At 42.4% G+C, this 24128-nt stretch overlaps 1 protein-coding gene across 1 annotated transcript in view; it reads left to right on the top strand.

Annotated features, from left to right (window-relative positions):
- LOC103358434 (transmembrane protein 189) overlaps nt 1–23873 on the top strand; it is a 48798-nt gene extending 24925 nt beyond the window's left edge. The window contains exons 2-6 of the mRNA XM_008283403.1: nt 456–575; nt 758–849; nt 8704–8848; nt 14315–14527; nt 20914–23873. Of these exons, the coding sequence (XP_008281625.1) occupies nt 456–575; nt 758–849; nt 8704–8848; nt 14315–14527; nt 20914–21035 (692 nt within the window). The 3' untranslated portion in view covers nt 21036–23873. The remainder of the gene's footprint in view (nt 1–455; nt 576–757; nt 850–8703; nt 8849–14314; nt 14528–20913) is intronic.
- The last annotated feature ends 255 nt before the right edge of the window (nt 23874–24128 follow it).

Genomic DNA, 24128 nt, shown 5'->3' with positions numbered 1-24128 from the left:
TTAGTCGGTCCCTCTCCCCGCGTCCTTTCGTTCGTGCTGCTGACCTGTGAGTTTGGCCTCGTCCCTGCAGAGAGCCGCCTCCCACCTGAAACAGCCTTTATGTGTGTGTGTGTGTGTGTGTGTCGCTGCTGCATCAGCGCTGGTGTTTCACATATGAGAGGTCGCGACCCTGCAGCCCGGAGTACACTTGTCTTCATCTGACTGATTACATATTAACACCGCGCACACACACACACAGTGGTTTGTGGGTGAATTGTCCTTTGACCCTCAGTGAGGAGCGACTTGTTCTCCCAGTGGTTGTGCAGGGACCCGGTTCATTAAAACAGAATATCGGAGCTGAAAAACCTTCTTCTTCATTCTTTTTCAGATTTCTATCTCCTTTCCTCTCTGCCCAGCAAGTTAATCTGTATTTCCATGATGCTGAGATAGAAAATGTTGTTGTTGTTCTGCTGCAGGTAAACGGCTGCAGGAGTGGGTGTGTGTGATTCTGTGCCTCTTCCTCTTCATCATCAACTTCTCCTTCCTCCTCCTGCACTTCTCCACCGTCCACATCTACAGGATCGTCCTCGGCATCGGTAAGCTGGCGCTCATCAGAATCAATCTGAATATAAAGTGCACATATTCCATTAAAACTATCCGTCGTTCAGATCATTTTTTTTTATTAATGTTGGAAATGATTCCTAAATGTTTACATCTAATAACAACATATGTTATTCCTCTTTTATTTTCTCCATGTATTTCTGTGTTTGTGTGCCAGTCCTAGGAATAGTGACGGCAGACTTTGCGTCGGGGATGGTCCACTGGGGGGCCGACACCTGGGGGTCTGTGGACATCCCTGTTATTGGCAAGGTGAGCACACACAACCACACGTTCTAGTAAATAAAGCAGTTATCCTCACGTTCCTTGACACAGCCATGCTAGACATTAGGCCCATGCTTTTGGCCAACTTGGGCTTGTGTCAACACATAGAGTTGGTCGTACATAGATGTGTTTTAAACGTGTCTTACAGGTTATTTGACTCATGATGGGTTTTACAAGAACAGTTCTCACTCCTTTAATAGTTGGTTTGCCGTTCAATATATATGCAATTATAGCTAATCATTAAACTTTTGATTCTTCCGACTAGTTGGCAGCAAAGAACTGAGCGAGCCTGAGCTTCTTTCAAGGCCTCATGTTAAATGGATGTAATCCTCAACAGAGAGAACTTTTTAAAACACCAAACTTTTCCCGTGATAATTCTAATAATCATTCCACTAAAATTACTGTAAATATCAGTAGAGGTTGTTTTTTTCCCCCCCTTATTAATTACTTTGCACACAATTTCAAATTAAAATACAAGGAAAAAATAGACAAGGACAATGATGAGATGATAAAAATTCAGTTTTTTTCTCATTTTTAAAGGCTAATTTTTAAAAAATTGGCCTTTTTTTTTTTTTTTTTTTTTTTAAATCATTCAAATTCAACTGGATGGTTAAAAACTGGTTTTCTGTGCGACAGACTCAGAAGACACACTTATTCCTGCTTCAGACAGTTTTTAAAATGTTTCCGATTATAGTAAAGCGCTGGACTGACCCAGTGAGGATTAATGACACTGCGCTGTAGCGGCGTCCCGTCTCTCCTGAGGCTGTGTCACCATGGCAGCGTGGTACTGCACCTTATTCCCCCGAGCTCCGGGACCGCCATAGTGACCTGGAAACTAAATGTCACTGTAACACAGAGGAAACTCCCCGCGGACGGCGATGTCCGCGGCTCCCGACGCGCCCGGGGGGCCACGAGTTGTTCACGGCCTCACCTTGAATCCCCACCAACCTGTCACCTCGCAGGAGACGCGCACATACATACGTGGGTGTGTCTGAGATGGATGTGCACACACTCAATTTGCACGTTAAAATACATCACCTGCACTAATGTGCGCACACACTTTTGCCACATCTCCCTCAGCCAATTAGACTAAAGGTTATCTCCATTTCATCCAATTAAAATCAGGGTGATCAGGTGCAGCATGCAGATTGGTTCATGTGAACTTTGTTTTGATTAATGGGGGGAGAATTTCGTGAGTGTGTGTGTGTGTGTGTGTGTGTGTGTTTTATCTGCCGTTTCTTGTACGTATGAATAATTCATAGATAAATAATTCAATGAAATGTTGGAGCTAATGTGTGTTTTGAAACCCCAATTAAAACAATAGTTGTTATTCACACTGAACTCATATATTATCAATGTATGATTAATAATCATATAATATTATTCACAATTTAATTAAAATTCATGTAATTTGTCACGGGAACTTTGCACCACCGCAAGAGGAAATGCGTATTTTAAAAAATGCTCATTATAACAGACCAGACGCAAAAGTGTCGAGTCATTTATATTCATGTGTAATGTCATTACTATAACAAGGTGATGCTCAGTCGCACAGAATCGGCCTCATAATGAGTTGTGAGATGTCAGAAGTAAGATCTACACACTGATGCTGATGCATGTAGTAATTTACAGCTGCATAAAAGTCTATATTATATGTTAACACAGATAAACTTGACTGCTGCAGTCTTGAAAGTGCATTTGACATGAGATTTAAATAATTTAAAGTGACTAAAGTCTGTCATTTTTGTAGTTCTTTCCTCCTTCTCTCTCTGCAAACCATCCAAGGAGTGAGTCCTATGAAGTGCAGGTTGAAAGCTGGTTATGAATCAAGAAAGATTGTTCTGCACATTTTACAGTATAACTCGTAATTCTTGAGCTCCACTGTGCCATATTTGTACGTTTTATTAACTCACTACTGCTGCTGTCTAATTTTATTTAATTTTAACGGAGCATTTAAAGCTGCAGTAATAATGTTTTCATACCTATTTGTTGTAATTGTGTTATTTATGTGTGTAGGACTGCAGTTAAATAAAGAAAATCTTGGTTGAATGAAATCTGAGCTACTTTTCAACCAATCGATTGGCCACAGAGGACAAAAAATGACCTTTTGTTAATGAGAAATAAGCATTAAAAAGCTAGTATTTGCAGCTTGTTACATCACTAGAACCTCTTTATCCTATACGAGCAGTAGACTCAGAGCAGCTGCTGATATTTATATGATTTCTGAGGATAGAACTTCATCAGCTTGTGATTTCAACTATAGAGGAAGTAATGCAGACGAGTTCTCCTGCTGTTTTTATACGAGCTGACATGTTGGAAGTTTACACAGAAGTTTCTTCTATTTTAACAAAATGCCGACAACATCTTTGACATGTTAGTTTGGAGTTGACTGCAACGTTCAGTAAATGTTAAATAGGTTAGACGTAGCAGTTTTTATTGGGTTGGGCCAGTTGTGGCAACAGCAGAAGTGTTCACAGATAGTTTGTTTCTCCAGCCGCCAAAAGTTATTCAGTCTGGAAGGCTCCTGACTTCAGTAGTTTCTTCCTATAGAAGTAACACCAGATTTTGTCTAACCTATAGGAACTTTGTTGGATAAGAGCATATCAACAGTGGAGACTGGAAACATACATAAAATCGACGTGTAAGATGGTTAAAAAATGTGTTGTACTGATCACAAAACTGTCATAAATGAACATTGCAAACAAACTGTAACGTCCAAAACCGTTTAAATATACGTCACCTGAAGATTATTTCTTTCCTAAAACAAGATTTGGTTTTTCATTACAAAACATTTAGCAAAAAGTGTTGCCCTTAAATCACCACGGAATAAGTTCAAAATAAATAAATAGATAAAAAGAATAAGAAGTGGACATTTAGTTTCACCTCCATCATAGGTGAAAGTGTTTTCTCTTCAGGGAGAGCAACAAACCTGCCCGATACATTAACACACCTTTGGTCAAATTGCTTCCCATAGAAGACTCTACAGATATGTTACAATTATTGGATTTTTAATGTCACCAAACCCTCATTATTTAAATGGGAGAAACCTGACAGTGTTTCAATATTCTAATGAGTTCTGCTTCATCTGAAAGATGCTGTTCATAGTAACTAACCTACTCATAGTTATCAGTCAAAACTTTCGTCTTCCCTTCAGCTTCATGAAACATTTTAGCAACTCATTACTTTGGTTTAACAGCCCACAGCTCCGCTGTTCGGTTGTCCTTCACTGATCTCATTACCTCCGGCAGCTGTTTTCAGCGAGACAGCTCACATAAACCAACAAGTACACGACTCAAACAGACGGCAGACAGAGTTAGCAACCAGAGCCCTGCGCGGGACTGCTTTCTTAATCCTGCTCCCACTGGATTTCTGACCATTACTGCTCGCTCCCGCAACGTGTGTGTCCACATCCGCCTGCACCCGCAAATATTCTGACCGCCGTGGCCCGCTCAGCGTAGAGCTGCACTGATTCTCAACCTGCTGTGAAACAGGTTGTTTTACTGTGCAGAACAGAGAGATGCATGTTTGTCTGTAATATTGTAGCAAAATTACAGCGACATTAATCAGAATTAGTTATTCGACGACAGAAATGACACATTTCATGCAGTTCTTGGCAGTGTCTTTTTAACATGTGCAGGAAGAAGTGTTTTTTTTTTTTTTTAAATATAGACTGAAGCAGGTATTCCAATATTTAGCACATTTTTTTCAACTAAGTCTTTTCCATCTTTGTCAGAAACAACAAAAACATTTGGACAAACCTGAGACTTTCCTTGCTGTGCTTAAAAAAAAAAAAAACATGCAAAAAAAGTGTGGTCATCTTTTTTTTTTCATTTGTTGCCTCCATGCTTCTGGTTAATGCCTGGAAACTGGTTGTTTTTTGATCGCCTGCTCTCATCAGCAGCAAACTTTAAGAGGTTTGCAAGATTCACTTTGGGTTGTGTGGGACTGTCAGAGCAATTAGCTAAAAAGCTGCACACTTTTCTGAAAATGTGGTAGAAACCAAAACAAAGCTAAAGCAGATATTAATATCAGAATTGGAGACGCCTACAAAAATGTCCAAAGAAATGACAAGGGTTTGTTGTTCATAGCAGCTTCATGATAGAATTATACCACAGAGTTGAGATACAGCTCGATAAAGACGATTTCCTTCTTTTGTTGACTTTGTGTTGATTTCATATTAATTATCTGATCACCTGTATTTTTGTTAATAAGGATCATTTAGTTGAGATAACCCAATCCTGTATGTGCGCTGTACAGTCAGAAGCCTCTGAAGGCTGGTTTTTTTTATTTTTTTTGGAGCCCCGTGTTACTTTTTTGTGTTTTGTGCCAAGGTATTATGTGGTTTTGATGTTTATTTATGATGTGGCATTTAGTGAGGTTTGGGGTAGTTACCGGGACCAAAGGCACAGCGGCAGGCACAGATTTGCATGGTGTGTTGGACACTGTAGGAGACCTCTAATAAAGACTTTAACTGGAAGAGAAGAATGGACTTTTGCAGAGAACAGAGGGATGACAATAGGCCAGTGGAAAATACAGTGTATGTGTGTGTGTGTGTGTGTGTGTGTGTGTGTGTGTGTGTGCAACAGACAAACTAACACCTTAGTTGTGTTTTTTTTTTTTTATGTGAGTTTGGAACCTGAGAATAAAGCGGGCCTGTGCTCCCAGTTAAGGCTAGTTTGAATATGAAAGACGAGCGCGACGCAGAACACCTGAGGCTAATAGTGGTTGCAGTTATAAAGCTAGACGGAGCATTTGAAGCCGGTGTCGCTCTTTGTCGCTTGTTTGTTCTGTGTTTTGTTAGGTTTTTTTTTTTCTTCTGTTTGTGTAAGTATGTCCTGCGTGTACATGTGTACGTCCTGGCTTTGTTCCCACCTCCCTGTCGCCTTTATTTGTTAAGGCCTCTTTAAAGACGTCGCTCGGATTGTAGAGGTATTAATGCAGACACGTGTCGTCTGCACGTATGGACTCCGGCTCTCTGATTTTTTTTTTTTGCCATACTTTGCCTGCAGTGTCATAAATCCGCTGTTGTTGCATCATAACCAATTTTACCAGAAGTGAAGGCCGCTGAGTGGCTGCACAAACTCAATCCCAACCTGGTTTTATTCTAGACGAGGACGCTTGGCCTCTTTTTTTTTTTTTTCTTAATGCTGACAACTGCTTTCTAACTTCCTCTTTTTTTTTTTTTTTTTAAAAAACCCTGATTTCAGCTTTGTCTTATTTGTGTGCCTAATGTTGTGTTGTCCTGTCTCCCTTGTAAAAGAGGCTGCTAACCTCAGTGGGATTTACCTACTTAAACAGAGGTTAAATACAAAAAAAAAGGAAAAAAAAAAAAAAACAGAAATAAGTAGGAAGCAGCGATGAAAAGTCAGTTAATTGTGTAACCTCCTCGTGTCCTCTTGAATATATTTGCATAAAGGTAGTTAATAAAAACATGCACTGATTCACGTTTTATTTATTTATACTTAAAAACAATTTAATTCATTAAAACACAAACAAGGCCCGTCCCTGAAGCTCTCGAGCAGCAACATACAATATTAACATCATTCCTCCAAACGTGCATCATGTAGAAATGCACTTTTCTTGGACACAAACCTGTGATGTGCAAAATCCCAAACCTGAGTGTCACACGGTGCTTGTTTCTGTCACCGTCACACCTCCTTTAATTCCAATGTCGCTCAGAAAAAAAGCAGAATTATTCCACATTGTGCTGCTGCTGCTGCTGTTCTTCATTAGAAACTGCTTTGATTTGAGCCCGTAAAAGCCTCTTTTTTTTCCTCTCTCTCCCTCCACAGCACTAAAATCGCAGCACAGTCTTAAAAAGTGCGCGACAATCTCCCAGTAGTGTTCAGAACAATTCCTTGGCGAGGCTTTGGGCCATGCTGTTTTTTTTGTCGTCATCATGTCGTTGAGCTTTAATTGACTCAACAAGGATTTCGCAGTCCTCTAATGACACCACTTTGAGGACAAAGTCACGCTCATTAGTTCCCAATGATGCTCGATTCACACTGAAATTTGCCAGATGTGCTTCCAGTTTAGGGATGTATGTTTGAAGATCCTCCCTCCCTGTCTGTTTTACTTCTATAGTCCTCTTTTAAAGCATCAGCACTTCTCTCTCCTTGTGTCAGTTTCCCTCTTTTCTTGTTGCATCTTTAACCAACATGTCTTTTTCAAGGCGGCTCTCTGGTGAGACTGATTAGACGAAGGCTTAATTGAATTATGGAAGTCGGTTCCTACTAAAAGGCCAGAAAGGGGATGAAGGAGAGCGATAGTTAGGAGCACAGAAACATTTGTCCAAAAAGAGAGAAATAAAAGAAGAAAAAAAAACGACAGAAAGTGAGATGAAAATATAGCAAAAAGGTCGGAAGGACACACACACAAAAAAAAGAAGGGGGTGGAAGGGCGTGTCCGTCCGAGCAGTGGGACGGCGCTGGTTGCTGGGGCGATGGGCGATGTGAGCTGGTGATTAACGGACGTCTTGCAAGGCAGGCCGTTAAACGGTGTGGGATTAGAGGACACGCAGCGACCGGTGGCCCGCCGTTAACTGGGAGCGCCGATGCCGCCCTGCTCGGCACGACCTCCACGGCTTAGCCGGCCTTTCATCTAGCTGAGGGCTGCAGTGAGAGGAGGAGGGGGGAGAGGGGGGAGGAGAGGTGGGGGAGAGGCAGAACAGAACGGCGATGGGCACATAATTGTGAGGACATGAACAGATAGTTTCGGTGTTTGCGGTGACACCTACCAAAAGATGTGTCCGCTGATGGGCGAGTGTGATTGTTTCGAACAGCTAACCGCCGACTATAATGAGTTTTCATGCTGATGCTTCCGCGGCTGCACACACACACAAACATCTGTGGACACACACACACGGCACACCAAAACACATGCAAACCTTCTCTTTTTTTTTTTTTTTGCTTTCTCCACAGAGGAAAATAAATTACCTTTATCCTGTGTGTGCATGTGGGTGTGTTTCTTTTTGTCCTCTTTTGTGCTTCTGAGATTCAGATTCAGTCTTTCATTTGAGACCCCCGTGCTCTCACAGACAGGTGTCTGCCTCTGCACAGTGCAGGTGGGGTTTTCATGAGCACGCGTGTGTGTTGTGAAGCTCGCATTTTTGAATTGATGTGCACCGTCCACAGGTCATTTATGTGCACGAGCGTGTTTGCGCGAGCCGACTGCTGTTCTGTGGTTTATTAGGATGCTGGATATGAGCTTTGGGGTTACGCAGGATGTTTGGCATCACTAAATGTGCTGCGTGTGTTTGTGTGTTTGATCTGCATTTGTGTAAAGACTGTAAACAATGTTTTGTGTTGTGATTTCAAGTGAATGTAAATGAAGCAGTGACTTCCAGCCTCTCTGTGCTTCATCGCTGTTATCCCATTAGCTTCATTAACTGTGTATGTTTAACTACAGGATCAAAAGCAAGCGAACACATTTCACCCGAATAGAAACATATAAAGGTTTCAGAATAAAGCTAGTTGTCATGACTGCTGTAGAAATGATTGAGGTTTCAGTAATTATAGAACATTATGTTTTATGATGCACTTACAAAAGTATTTTTGAGCAGTTTGGAATCTGTGGGAACTTCTTTCATCAGTATTCGGTTTATCAAAAGAGGGACGAACATTTCATCATAATGATTTCTGTGTGTCTCCATTCAAACTGACATCACACAAATGTAACCTAACGATTGGTTCATGACAGTCCAGTGCTGCATGTTGCAAGCATGAAATGTTTGAGGACAAAGTTGTGCTGAGCTCAGACGAAGGAAGGATACACAGAAAGGATGTGTTTTGTTTGTTACACAGCCCATAATTTTTCTCTCTCTGTGTCTTTAACTTTTCACAGGCATTTATCCGACCGTTCAGGGAGCACCACATCGATCCCACCGCCATCACTCGCCACGACTTCATCGAAACCAACGGCGACAACTGTATGATCCCCATCCTACCACTGGCTCACATGGCCAACAAGTTCCTCACATACACACCAGGTACACGTCATTTAACCAACCCACCTCGAATCATCAGGGGCCTTCTGCGCGGCCATCTCTGATTTACTTCATATTGAAGTATAGATGTTTATAATAGCATCAATGAAATTTCAACTTAAAATACCAAGTAGATTTTTTTTTTTTTAAATTGCCCACAATTAACTCAGTTCCAGCACCTCTTTTCACTTATTGAAATTTAAGGTTATTTAAACAACAATATCTCAGGACCTATAAAAGATAAAAGCCTGAAATTTAAATTGTGATTTCTCATTATAGTGTCTATTCAGAATGTAATATTGGACAAGTACATCTAATAATACCTGATTATGGGTGAGCTGAAATAAGAAAAAAAAAAATTGAAACTCTCCCATCTTTGAGCACAAATGAACAAAAAGCTGATACTGCAGAAGACAACTTGTGATATTTCCTCATCTACATGTAGCTGCACGTCACAGGAATACGAAACAAAACTGAGTGCTTTTTAGTATGAAATATATGATCACAAAAAGGATGTTAATTTGTTGAACTTTCATAACTCATTGAACCAGTTTGACGAGCTCTACCACAAAAACAAAAATATTCCTCGATAGAGTTATTCAATTAGAAAAGAGCTCTGGAGTTTCAAAATAGTTCTCAAAAACTACCTAGAAAATGTTTTTTCTATTGCAGATTAATAATCAATGTCATGATGTGAAATAACTGGAATGTCAGGCTTTGATCTGTAATAGTTCCTGAGATACTGTTGGTCAAACATACTATCAAATTTAAATGCGTCAAAAAATAAAATCAAATCAAATGGAAGAAAAAAGTTAATTGTTTTCATCACATTCTACCGTCTGTGATTGGGAAGTTTGAGACCCTAAAACCTGTAGAGGTTCGAGAATCACCACTGCAGCAACATGGATGTGGTTTCTCATCAGCTTCCTACCAAAGAACACGATTACGTCCCATCAAGCTGAATGTCAGGACTTCAGAAGGTCGACGGCACCGTGTCCAACAATCTGTAGCAGTGACTTAGTGCTGCAAGGTGCCAAAGTGTGGGAAGTCATGGGAAGTTGTAGGAAAGCATGGGGGCAGTTTTCATGGTAATCATGTGCACTGACCTGAGAGTGCAGGGCAGGAGGGGAGGGACTGGAGGAGGAGGAGCAGCAGGAGGAGCGGAGCAGGCTGTTATTGAGGAGGTGACACCTCCACCTGTCATGTCTCCACTTCAACTGGAGCTCAGAGGTCAGTGGTGGGAGGAGAGGAGGGGCGGTGGCATCGCTTTGTTAGGTTAAAGGCTCGGTGAGCGGCGGGTTAAGCTCTTCACAAGCACCTGGACCTGAACATCTGTGGTGCAGTTAAAAAGTTAGTTTGATAGTTGATCTAATGATGAAACAAACGATAAGTTATTAACATGTAAAGAGCAGCTACAGTCTTAACTCAACCTAGAAACACTGATCCCAGCTCTGTGTACAACTGGTAATAACAAGCACAGCCTAACATTGTGCGTTTTGTTAATGTGACTTTATGTTGCTTTCCACACTTTAGAGAAGACTCAGTTATGCAGGATTAAGTAGAATTTTTGTAGCAGTAGTAGCACCCATATTTAGCACCTATGTACTGAACTGAGGTGCTAATATTAGCAAAATATTGTAGTCCGTGTTTTATGTTGAAGTACAGTCATTATTGGTTCTCCTACATGCTTGAAAACCCAGGGCTGAGTGAGATGGTTGTGATTACTGACTGTAAAAGACAGACATAGCCTCTGGGTGACTTCAACGTGAACTGTTTTTAATGGGGCTGCACGGTGGTTCAGTGGTTAACACCATCGCCTCACAGCTAGAAGATCCCCAGTTCGAGCCCCGGTTAGTACGACTGGCATCTTTCTGCGTGGAGTTTGCATGTTCTTCCTGTGCAGCGTGGGTTCTCGCTCTGTGTTAATTGGTGATTCTAAATTGTCCCTGTGCTTTTCTGGTCTCTTACAACATCAGTGAGGATGTGTTTCCATTGCAGAAATGGTTAATTGAAACCTTTTGATTTAGGATGCTTCGTTCGTGGGACTTTTTCTCACATTTTCATTCAGTTTTGTGCACTTAACAAAATACCTGCCACTTGCACGACATGTGTTTATTTATATTTTATGTACTCCATTGGTCTCGAATTCTCTTTTCGGATATCCCAGGAAGCTGGAAGATGCAGGGTCAGCATCATTGGAGGGTTCAGGGCCTTGCTCAGGGACCAGTGGCAGCTTGGTGGAGTTGGGCCTTGAACCCTCTGATCAGTGGCCCAAAGCGCTAATCACTGAGCTACCACTAGTTTTTTTTTTTGAATGTGCTGGACAGAAATAAAAGCTTATAGCTATACTATGTTCAGTTCTATTTTTGTAGTTGTATAGTTCACAGCTACAGTATCACTAACTGTCCCATGACTATACAAGTTTATAATCTAAAATGAAAAGAGGCTGTTTACATCAAATATATTAATACCAACATATGAAAACAAGATTTAAAAAGTGGAATTCTCTTTAATCAGTCAATGACATGACAGATGTAGGAAACGATGCTGCTGACACAAATGGAAAGATTGTGACCAATGTGTCGACATAAAGAAATGGAGGAAAGACGAGCAGAAAGGAAACAAGGATGCAAAGGTCAGCTGCTTGTCCACATGAGGGATCAGCGAATGGGGGCGATGAGGGAGGACAGATTAGAGGGGAGAGAGCAGTGGTGAGGTCCACTTGTAGGTGACATCCACACCTGTCATGTCGCGCACCGCGGGGAGTCAAGAGGTCACGAAACAGAGACGGAGAGAGACGCCGTGACATCTACACCTGTCATGTCTGCACCTGAAGAGGTCACCGCTAAGAGTTTGAGACAGAGGGTGAGAGCGCTCGGAGAAAGGGAGGAAGCGAGAGGGAGCGAGGCGCGGGGGTAGCGGAGGGTCATGTAGCGGTGAGATGACATCTAAACCTGTCATGTCAAGCTCCTCACAGTGTCAGGCGGTCACCAGACAAAGACGGAGACGGAGGTAGATGGGGGGAAGCAGGAAACCGTGAGGTGACATCTCCAGCTGTCATGTCTGCACTTGAACCGGGGTCGAGACATTGCAGTTTTAACCAAAGAGAGGGAACGAGGGATGGAGGCCAACAAGAGAGGACAGGTGTAAGTCATACCGACAGAAAGGCTCCAGTGAATAACAAGAGTTAGCGATGTGACAGGCGGGCTGCAGACTTCTGATGGGCTTTAACCGGAGCACAGACATGGAAACCGTTTCATTAAGCGAGTGGATCAGTTGCTTGAATATCCCAGCTCGTGTTACAACAATGTCTTGTTTTCATGCATTATTATCTCCAGATATTATGCTCCCAGCTGCTCCCATGTGTGAGTCCTGGTGTTTTTGTCACCTGTCAGCTCAGATCAGCTCTGACACAATACACATTTCCCAGCTACCAATGACATCTTCAAGAACTCTTTTTATGGCTTTGGACATGTTGGGAGTAAACATTTAGGAAACCTCGTCAACACTTAAACTACGGCACTGAATATTTACGTTTTTAGTCACATTATAGGTGTCACTTCTAAGAAAACCAATATATATATATGTGTGTATATATGTCACGTCATCATCCTGTTAGTCAGTTTGATATTTTCCTCTATTAGCATTAGCTGTATATACGATTAATTGCTAATTGGTAGATATTAGCCTGCTTATATGCTAAACTATGATGCATTGTCATTGTCAGTATGTTAACATATGAAGTTTGCAAGTGCAGCTTTCTGCACGTCTTGTTTCATCATATTGAAGGTTTTGTTCATGCTTTACTTGACAATCATCAGTACTTTGGCTCCTACTCACTACTACTTGAGTCTAAACTGAGACCTGTTAGCCACAGCATAACCTAGCTGATATGGTGTAGGTCACCCTTGTGCCGCCAAAGCAGCTCTAGTCCACCGTCTGATGGTGTCCGATGATTTTTGGATTTGGTACATTGGTAGTAGATCCTTTGGGACTGAAAACGTAAATCCAATGGATACGCAATCAGTTTGCGATTTGAGGAGTTTAGAGGTTGAATGAACGCCTTTGGAGTCTCTTGGTCATGTTCCTCGAGCCCTTTCTGACAAAGTTTTTGAGTTGCAGTGGGAGGTATTGTCCTGCTGGGGGATTGTTCTGCTTCTGTCAGTGGGTTTAGATGGTCTGTGTTTAGGTAGGTGGTATGTGTCAGATTACGTTGCCTTATAATGAGATGATCAGTGTTTTTCACCTGTAAGTGGTTTTGATGTTCTTGCAGACTAGTAGTGCTACATTTTAATAGACCAGACAAAAGAAGAAAAGGGATAATGGCTTCTGAACTGATGGAAATCAGTGACGGAATTTGTAGCACATTCTAAAGAACTGAGGTGGAAACACAAGAAATTAGAAATAAAGATTGTCTCTTATTATTGGATGTCTCAAACTAGGATTTGCATCTGTCATTTAAGAATCGCTAAGTTTGTAAAGCACAAATTGAGATCAGTTAATTTAACTTTTTATTTTTTATAAATTTCTTTCACTTCCTATTAAACAGCACATAATAAAAACCCACCTCACTCCAGGCACAAATAAAAAATTACACTGAATAGAAGGATTGTTAAATTCATCTATTTGCGTTCTGCTGGTATACAGCTTCAAGTGACCTCTTATTGTGTAAAGTTCTGTTTCAATGTGACTTCCTCCCACAATCCGTAAGCTACAATCCTTTATTCTCCAGCCTTCATGTGAAGTTCAGCTGCACCTTCATGTGAATACGACATAAAAACGCAGCAGCACACCGTCTGTCCGGTCCCACGATGGCTTTGTGGGGAAGATGTGTAGTTCTTCTGGAGAGTAGGGTTGTGGAAGTTGTTTAAATATTTAAAGGTGAGGGGTGATGATTCATAGTTACATTTTCACATCAGTGGGACTCTTACTGGCTCAATAAAGAACAGACAGAATAAAAGTGTAGTTTTTGTGCGGCGGGCGTAGAGGAAGTGTCTCGCTCCTGATTGACTGATTTAGAAGCTTGTGATGCTGCAGCTGACTTGATTTAAAAAAAAAAAGAAGAAGAAATGTGTTCAGTTCATGTCAAATGACTGATCTCCTCTCGGCCTCTCTGATTTTGGCACTCTGTAATTTTTGGAAGCTCCTTTGACGTTACAGTTTTTTTTTTTTAGCACTCTCGCCACATCCCTTACTACTTATCTCTGTCCTCCTCTCTCCTGCTGCTATTTTTCCCCATCTTTCTTCGTCTCTTCTTTTCCCCCTCCTCATTCCTCATCCTCCCCTCTCTGTCTGTTCATTTCTCCAAGGTTCTCGCCAACATCCTCTCTATGGGAGTGCTACGCCTTCGCGCTGGCCCCTCTTCATTACGCTAAACAGTTTGATCAATTATTCTATTAACTTTGCTCTCGCTTTCTTCCCTCTTTATCCCTCTCTGTAAATGTCTGTCTGCCTCCCGTCACCTTCCAGAGGCCTTGGCGGCGTCCTACCCCTGGGACTGCTACGTCTTTGCCCTGGCAGTTTTCGTGACGCTGACCAATCAGATTCACAAGTGGAGCCACTCCTACTTCGGCCTCCCGCGCTGGGTCACGCTGCTCCAGGACTGGCATCTGGTGTTGCCACGGAAACACCACCGCATCCACCATGTCTCGCCGCACGAGACGTACTACTGCATTACTACAGGTATGTGGTGGTACTGCTTCACTGAAATACTGCAAGAGTGGCCAAGTTTTCATGCTTTTAATGTGTACTCAAAACAGCAAATGTGATTACATGTAAATGAGATGAATTATTGACGACAAGATGTACTCTGCCTTTATTTCATGTTGACTTAAATCTCGAAAGTTTGTGTTTCCTGGTAGGTTTTGGCACAGATAGATTATTAAAATGCCTCACCTTTTAACCCTCCAAACCCCAAAACCTGTGAATGGGTGTGAAAGGCATGTTATCTTTAAAGTAATTGCCCAAATGACACCATTTATCAGAGACAGAAACTTAAAAAAAAAAAAAGACAGAATCATTGGATAGTCAGCTTTTCTTGAACTACTCACCTGTGACATGCTGTTCCATTGAGAATATATCTAAGCTTTAAAACTATTTAATTAAAAGTACTTGAGTGTAGATCTTTTATTTAAAGAAATGGCAAAAATAAACCATTTACTCTAACCAGATTCTCCTTAAAAACTAGAGACTGCACTCCTTGTCACAACTATGAAACTATTAATGGCTTTATGGCTGAAAATTCTGAGATTTTCTGCTGAACTGGGCTGAACTGCAGGTTGTGTTAACAAAGAGCACATAACAAACAGAAAGTTAAATTAGTGAAATATTATAATATGTAGCCCTGCGATAGACTGGCGACCTGTCCAGGGTGTCCACTGCCTTCACCCTAAGTCGGCTGGGATAGACTCATAGACTGTATAAAAGATGGACGTAGCAACTGGCCCTGAAAAATGAAACCAACCCGGAAGTGTCAAAAACCTGCAATATCACTTCGTCCGCTAGTCGTGGCTCCAAAAAGCCCTGGCTCCCATAGACTTGAATTGGAAAAGAAGTGATCACAGATCACGAAATACCGCATTCCTACAGCTCAGGATTTTTTTCTTATTAGTTTTCATGGTCAAATCCAGAGATCAGGTGGCCAATCTGAAAATAAATCAATACGGAATTTTAAAAAATCGTCAACATTTTGTGGGGCAAGGGGCGTGGCTGGCTTGATTGACAGTCGGCAGCAACAATACAGACGAAGCGAGCAGAAGGTGGTAAATGTGGGCGGGCAGAGAGGGCCCGCCTCTCAATCCGTCTGACCAATCGCTACTCCTATGGCTCCGTCCCCCTCTGACGATTTTTGGAAAAATACAAGATGTCAACCAGGAAGTAGCAAAACCCTGGCTCCATTTTCTCAGAGCAGGAACCAACGGGTGACGTCACGGTAGCTATGTCCATCTTTTATACAGTCTATGGATAGACTCCAGCCTCCCCGTGACCCTACTGAGGATTAAGCTGTGTATAGATAATGGCTGGATGGATTATAATATGTAGAGCCACCTTTTCCCCCCAAAATTGTTAACACCCTTGAAGAAATGTTGTACATGTTGATTCCAGGTTTTTGTAAACTAACTTTTTTTTTCATTATGACTGTGTTGTATACTGTGCAGACAACGTTGTTGAGTTCTCTACCCCTAACTGTGGTTGTTTGATGTCCATTGAGGTGCAGGACTTTATATTGCAGTGAAAAATGAACCCACAGTTTGTGAAACTGGAACAGAAGCAAACATAATGCTTGGGGTACAACCTTTGAATCACCTTTTAATTAACAATAAAATGGAAATATACAAACTAGGCTTAATATTAAGCCAGACTGTCATAGAGTGTAATTAGAGAGTTTCCGGTTTCCACATCTTGAGGAGAAAAGATTTGAAAAGATGCTTTTTTTATGTGAAACTCTGCACAGTAAGATCCAAATTGTAATTAAAAAAATAAAATGTTGTCTTCAGAGTACACATTTATCAGCCACAACATTAAAACCACTTGCCTAGCATAACATAAGTCGATCTGATTTATTGGTGTCCAAACACTGGAATATTTCCAACGGATCATTTGGGTCATGTGGGATGTAGCATGGGGCCTTCATGGGTCAAGCTTGTTCCATGCATGCTCAGTCGAACTGGAATCTGGTGGACATGGAGGCCTGTTAAACACCGTGAGCTCTTGATTGTGTTTCTCGAGCCAATCTTCAATGCAACGTTTGAAAAGTAACACCTACATGAATGCAAGACTGAAGGTTCCATTGTCACGAGAGGATCCCTTCACTTCGCCTGTCAGGGGTGTTCATGTTGTGGTAGGTTTTCTTTGCAAAACTACTAAACACAAAGTAAGCATCCAGAAGTCATTCTTCAAGTCAACCCTGAGTGCATGATAGAAATGAGGCCATGCAGTCATGGCTACTACCAATTCTGTTTGTATGAGAAGTTCTACTCTCTGTTAAACTTAAAGTTTGCCAAAGACACTGAAGAACAAATTAAAAATATTCCACCAAAAACAGTTCCTTTTTAACTTTTCCATCAACATTTAAAGGTGTCTCACATCACTTTTGAACACTATCACATGTTTTATCAGTGTGATTGTCGTGGGCGGCCATTTTAGAATCGCCATAATTGAAGCTGATGACTCTGGAACAATTTCACTCGCGGTTCTCGGGGCACATTCAAATAAAATGGCGTCCGTGTCTGTCTGTCGGTCGGCTTTCTTATAAATAACTAACAGAAAAATGTTCTGTTTGCGTGCGTGTGGGTCTTCAGAGACGCGAGGCCTCCGTAATAGATCCACATTCGGTATTCTGCGTGCATCTGGGTGAGAGAGGGAGAGAGGAAAAAAAAAAAAAGAGAGGATTCACAGGGGGGATTCGGCTTGTACGTCACCCTGCGCCCCAGCGGACGACAGATGTGTGCGCGAGTGAGTCGAGGTGGGGGGGTGGCGGCGGCGGCGGCGGCACAGTGAAATAGTGCGCGCACACTCTTGTGTACATCTGCATACTCGAGCATCTGTGTGTGTACTAGTCTCTTTGACCTCCTCTTCGGTTTCTAAACTGTGTGTGTGTGTGCGCGGTGGGTTGGTGGCGGTCGCGGGGGCCCACAGGGGACGGCGACGGCCCCCTGCTCCCCCAGCCCGGCTGCCTGGGCCCCGCTCGGATTCCACTGGGGCTCGCCTAGCTGCCTTTGTGTTTGCCACCGGCTGACAATCCCCATGTATATTTAATGCTAACCTGCTGTCTGTTCTAACAAATAGGACTTCACAGGCAGAGGGGGGGGGGGAGACGTGGAGGACAGGGGAGGAAGGGAGGGCGAGGAGAGGAGAGAGGAGAGAGGAGAGAGGGAGGGAGGGTAGGAAGCAGGGATTTGGAGGAATAAACAAAAGGAGGAGTGTGTGTGGCGAAAGAAAGGAGAAAGGAAGAGTGAAATCAAACAAAAACCTCTGGCTGCTGCACTGTCTTCTAGCCGAGAGAGGGTCACCGGAGGGACACGAGCGCACACACACACTCACACACCCCTGCAGCTATAGCATGCACCCTATGCAAACACATCATGGGTGGTGGTGCATCAGACAAGGGTGGCTTAAACACACACACAGCCCGATGTGGATGTTTCTATTTGCTTTTGTCTTCTTTTTTTTTTTTTTTTATTACCGAACGTGCGCGTGATTGACTGTGGGCTTCTGCAAGTAAAGCTGCATTTGTCTTGTGCCTCTGCATACAGCGTAATAATAGTAAAAATGGGTTTTCGTCTCAAATGTCAGGGGACTGCTTCTAAAGCTTGTACATGTGCTTCACAGAGAGTATACCACAGTCATGCATGCATTCATGTGTACATGTAAATGTACTTTGGCCCGCAGTCATACATACATTAATGTATTTACCTCAAAGACACATATTCGTAACTATTAGAGTTCTGTAAACTGCACAAGAATGGAGAAACTGTAGATACTGTAGGCGTGCGTGGGTGTTTCTGTGTGTTAGTCGGGGCTAAAGATGTCCCTCGAGAGAATCCCCTAGATCCCCTCCACCGCTCTGATGTGAAGTCTGTACATGATGATGACAGCGAGACGATAGGTTCAGATGTGGAGGGAAGAACGGAGGATCAGAAAGTGAATGAAGGAATTTTAAAGAAGGAAAGACGATGGATGTTGGAGGAAGTTGAGGACAGGAGAGTGAAATGTGAGGTGAAGCTTAGACGAGTTAGGAAGAGCGGCTCAGGATGTCTGGAGGGAGAGAGACAGGAGAAGGAGAAGGAGGAGGAGGAGGAGGAGGAGGAGAAAAAAAAGAGACGAAGGATATTTAGAAATAGGCCAATGTGAGCCAGTGTTCGCCCTGTGGGTGTAGTTGGAGCAGTGGGCGGGGCCACAGACAAAACAAATATCTAAATACAGTTACAAAATCCCTGCAGGGGTCCAAGAGTGGAGTGATCTGTCTAAAACGCTTAGGCTTGTACATCAGTGTCATCACTCACATCTGATAAAATATGGTTTAAAAATGCAAACATCGAGCTGTTTCAGGTGATTTATTGACTGGCTCAGTGACTTGCTTTTTAAAAAAATCTAGAACAAACTATTAAAAACTACTGGATGGATTGTTGCTACATTCTGTGCAGTTATTCATGGTTCCCAGAGGATGGATGGATAAAGTTGCTCTCTTCTCAATACATATCCTTTCATTGTGCAAACAGACTAACGTTTCAACACTGTCTTTATCAAAGTGGACAAAGCCATGAGGCAAATGGATATATTCAACCTCGTAGTCACTGAATAGTAGGTTGAACAGGATGTTAAATCGATGGGATGATGAATCAAAGAGTAGCAGTTGCCACACCTCATCCCAGAGATACACAAATACAGGCCTCCCTTAAGTTTACAGGAACAGAAGCACAAAAAGTATCAGAACAAACATCTGTTAAAGGTGACAACCCAGAGGAAACATGACAAATCAAGCAATTCTTTATGCTAGAGGGCTAAGATCATGTCAGAAACAAAACAAACCTGTCTTCAAGTCACAAAATATATAAATACCTGTCAAATTTGACACTTTTATGACAAATCCAGTTTCTCATTAATGCCAAAGGGCTCCACTGTGTTTGAAGTGTGGATCCAATGTGCCTCTTTGTGGAGCTGTGAGTTTAGGATGTCACCACCTCTCAGGGAAGGGAGGCTTCTTTTCTGTAATCCAGAACTGTACCGGTGCTGCAGAGCCTGTACATAATACCGGGCAATAGCATAGTTCATGCATTGTGTAGGTATTATAGTGTCATGTTCAGATATGCACATTTTTAAAGCTCTTATTGTCTGTCCAGCATGTACCAGAAAACAGGGATATTTCAACTTGTGTGCGCCTGCAGTTGATATTGGAATTAATGGAATATTTTTGCAAGTACATGGGTAGGTTACTTGGTGTAGGCCTCCCTCGTGATGCCAGTACAGCTCTGATCTGTCGGGCCATTGACACAGAACCCCTGTGGGTGTCCTGTAATATCAGGCAGTAGGATGTTGGTCCTTTGGGTCTTTTGGTTGCGGGTTGAGGGCTCCATGGATTGGCCTTGTTCTGGCGCATCCTGCGGATCCTTGATCACATTGGGATCTGGAAAGTTTGGAGGCCAGGTCAACACCTTGGGCTCTTGGTTGTGTTCTTCAAGCTGTTTCTGAGCAGTTTTTGTGAAGTGGTGGGATGCATTGTCCTGCTGGGGGAGGCTGCAGCTGTTGGGGATTATCGTTGCCATGGAAGGGTGTACCGCAGTGTTGGGCACTACGGTGTTTCCAAAAGATCCTTTGGTTCTTGTTGGTTGTGGGGTGGAGCCTCCATGGATCGAGTTTGATCTGGTGCATCCTGTGGATCCTTGATCACATTGGTATCTGGGGAGTTTGGAGACCGGGTCAATGCTGTGGGTTCTTTGTTGTGTTTCTCAAGCTGTTGCTGGAGGAAGCTGCTGTGTTTGGTCTGATAAAATATTTAGGTCAGTGTCAAAGTGAAACATAGATTAATGTCAGCACCCAAGGTTTCCCTGCAGAACATTGCATTATAACAAGATGGTCAACGCCTGTTCTTGATGCCTCCAGGAAGACTTCCTTTAAAGGGTTTCCAAGCACGTCCGCCTTGAAGGAGACCTCGAGGTAGACCCAGAACTTAATGGAGGGATTGTATACCTTATCTGGCCTGGGAACACCTTGGGATCCCCATAAGGAGATGGATGGATGGATGGATGGATGGATGATTGGATGGATGGACGGACGGATGGATGGACGGATGGATGGACGGATGGATGGATGGATGGATGGATGGATGGATGGATGGATGGATGGATGGATGGATGGATGGATGGATGGATGATAGAGGATGGATGGATGGAAGGATGGAAGATGATCAATGTGATACACTTCATCTGTCAGGGATTAATTATTGCCACCATCATGAGTTGCACTTTGCTAATCAGGACAAAACACAAACATCTATTCTTTGCTCTGGTCAGTTCTTATCATGAATTTTTCCTTCCTGATTGCTTTTTTCTTGTTTTCTCACTCCCCAGGTTGGTGCAACTATCCACTGGACCAGCTGGGCTTTTGGAGGCGGATGGAGCAATTGATCGAACACCTGACGGGGCAGAAACCACGATCAGACGACCTGGCATGGGCGAAGAAGACTGACTGATGAACAAACACAAGAATACAAATACACAGAGGGATGAAGGGAGGAATGGGCATGCAGACACAAATACATAGAGCTAGAAAACAGATGCGGAGAAACAGACACACACATAGATTTTACTCATGTCTCTGTGCTTCTTGCTTTTTTTGCTAAAGAGCAAACATTCAAAGAAAACCGTGTTTGCAAAAAAAAGAAAAAAAATCAAATGATGGTTCGAGTAATTCCTGTCCGCGCTGGAGTCGGTGTTTTTAAACGAGCTTTGGAACGTAGTAAAATTAAAACACTGCTAGATGAGAAACACTCTGCTGTAACACCCAGTCAGCTTGTGTGTTCGCAGGCCTGTTTTAACCAATGAGGTGTGCTGGTGTTGTGGTGTAGGAGGTTTCTGGAGGTTGGGCTCTCCAGGAGTGACACCACGCTGCCTGTCGCTGGCAGCTTCTTACACCACACACACACACACACACACACATACACACACGCACACAAATCTGGAAGTCAAATCTTCACTCAATGTCTCTTTTGAATCCTTTTCGTCTGATTTTTTTTTTTTTAAGTGTTGTGTTTTCGTTTTTCTTACATGAAAGCTCCTTCTGGAAGCATCACCGCCCTCTTTTAAATTCTCACGGCTACATTTGCACACAAGAAGGTGAAAATCTGATGATTGTGTGCTTCGGATCGAATATTTTGAAATCGACTCCCGTCTTTTGTGCCTGCGTCCGAGCTTACGTGATCTCACAGGCGGGTGGAGGACATGCGTGTAAAAACAGATTTTAAAAAAAACACATGCATCCACAGCAGCTTGCATTAATATATCCACATGTGAGCAATCAAGTTGCAGGTACATACTTTGAACCCTTTTAATGTGCATAGATACACAAGTTTAAATCACCCAGTAACGGTTAGTTGTTAACGGCACTTTACCTTCATTCTTGTGTGTTTGAACCAACTGTTGATCTTCTCCCTGTGCAGACATTTCTCATTGATTTTCCTTTAAAGTGAAAGAAGCTTTGGAGCAGTCCGGTTATCGTAGCTTTAGGAAGTCCACTTCTGCATGTACAAACGCAAACACGTCTAAATGAAGGTACTCTAAAAAGTTGTTAAATCTTAAGTCTGCATATGGAATTAAACTGAATTCAGGTGAGTTTAGCATCTTTAGTGATAAGTTAGTTTTAGAGGAAAAGCATTTAACGTTCTCGCACTTTAATGCAACTTACGACGGGGGCTGCCAGACTTTTTCCCTCGTCTGTCTTTATATACAGTTTTTACGACGGCGTCTACTGAGCATCGAAGTGAACGGAGCTGTCAGATTTCCGGTTTTCTTGACAGACAGTAAAAGTTCTGTAGCTGGAGGTTAAGCAAGTCGAAGTAGGTGAGTAGGTAAGTGACAAATAATAGACTTAAATGTGTACTTTGGGAAATTTTTATTTGCTTTCTTGCAAGGAGCTACGTGAGAAGATTGATGTCTGCAAGATAAAATGCAAGTTCCTGTATAGCATATTTTGAAAATAGTGCACAGCTGCTAGTTTAGCTCTTTAGATGTAACAGAACCCAACTCTGAACCTCACTAACTAAATATAACCTGAACTTCTGAACCAGTTGTCTCCCATGTTTACAGTGTTTGTGCTGAGCTTCATATTTAGCATTTAGTTCATGTTTCTCACTTCACTCTCTCAAGAAAGCAAATATTTCCCCATGAAGTGGTCGAGTGCGTCATCAAACAATTTAAGAGCTGAGGTGAAATGAAAAGAAGTTTGGATGATGTGTTCATGTTTGGATGTATTTCCTGGATTCTCTTTGGTCATTTTTAAGTGGCACATACAGAAGGGAAGTCTCTTTTTTTTTTGGCAGTGCTGGTTGGTTTTATTGTACCAAAAACATGCCTGCAGACATGTTGGGCTTCTTGGAGGAAGCTTGCGGCAGCCTCCAACACCATAAAACTCGACGAGGGTTCTACACGTGTACAACGCTGGACAGCTCAGGGCTGGTTATTGCCTCCAACTTCTGCTTCTTCTCACGTTCTGTATCATGATTTTTTATTCGGTTCAAAACAGCTACATAAAGCCCCTTCCTCAAAATTCGCTCATTCACTCACTCGGCTGATTTAGGAAAACTTTGTTTCCACAGATTTTGCAGTCACTTCTCAGCAATCAGACTTATTTCAATCTTGTTTTGATTCATCATCGCCGCGTCACGTCCCAAAAATCCTCTCCTCGACTGCAACTGTAAATATTCAACTTCAGCATTTCTGAACGAGAAATGTGTCACAGCCTCCCTGAACTTCAACCACAGCGACTCATTAAAGAGATGCATGGCGTCATTTTTGACATCGGTTTGCGTCGGCTGATGTGAGCCGAGTAGGGAAAAAAGACAAACTGTGACACGTGCACTTTAGTTTGCTGTTACTAACTCTCTGCTAGAGAGGCTGGCTGCTTGACTCATAGTTTTTATTCTAGGCCCTTCAGTCCCAGAAGGTCAATAATAACAGCACTTTATTGTTTTACCAAGTAACTGTCTGAAAATTACGTCCTGCGAGCGCCCGTTCACTCGTCTCATCACACACGTACAGGTTCGATCAGGCTTCACCTGCATGCACACAGACACACACACTGAATAAATCTCCTAAATGCAGTCATGTACACACACACACACACACACACACGCTCTTTGTCACATTGTGTTTTGTTGTTTTCTCTGGCTTTATAATTTTCTATTTTTTTATTAATGGATCAAGCCTTGTATAGTCAAATTCTGACGTTCCATTTTGCAGCTCAACGCTTGCTGCTCGTCTGCCTTAATGTTTTTATCTGCTCTTTGATTTAAATAAAGATTTATTAACTCCAAGTGTTCCCTCACTTTGGCTGTCTCAGTACAAAACACGTATGTGAAGATGTGTATCTTTAGTTTGTGGTTTGGATTTAGCACGACCTTTCAAAACAACAACAAAAAGCAGCTAATCTCATCTGATAAATCTGGTTTCATTTTTTTACCAGGATGTTTGCTGCGCTGCTCAGAGGATTGATGGGCAGTTCCACTCAAGTCACATGATTTTAATGCACTTTCAATGACTCCCATTAGTGCCTTTAGTCTTAGAAGGTT

The sequence above is a fragment of the Stegastes partitus genome, unplaced genomic scaffold (assembly GCF_000690725.1).
Source record: "Stegastes partitus isolate 25-593 unplaced genomic scaffold, Stegastes_partitus-1.0.2 Scaffold309, whole genome shotgun sequence".
In the NCBI taxonomy this organism is placed as follows: domain Eukaryota; kingdom Metazoa; phylum Chordata; class Actinopteri; family Pomacentridae; genus Stegastes; species Stegastes partitus.
This window is presented reverse-complemented; position numbering and strand designations above follow the sequence as displayed.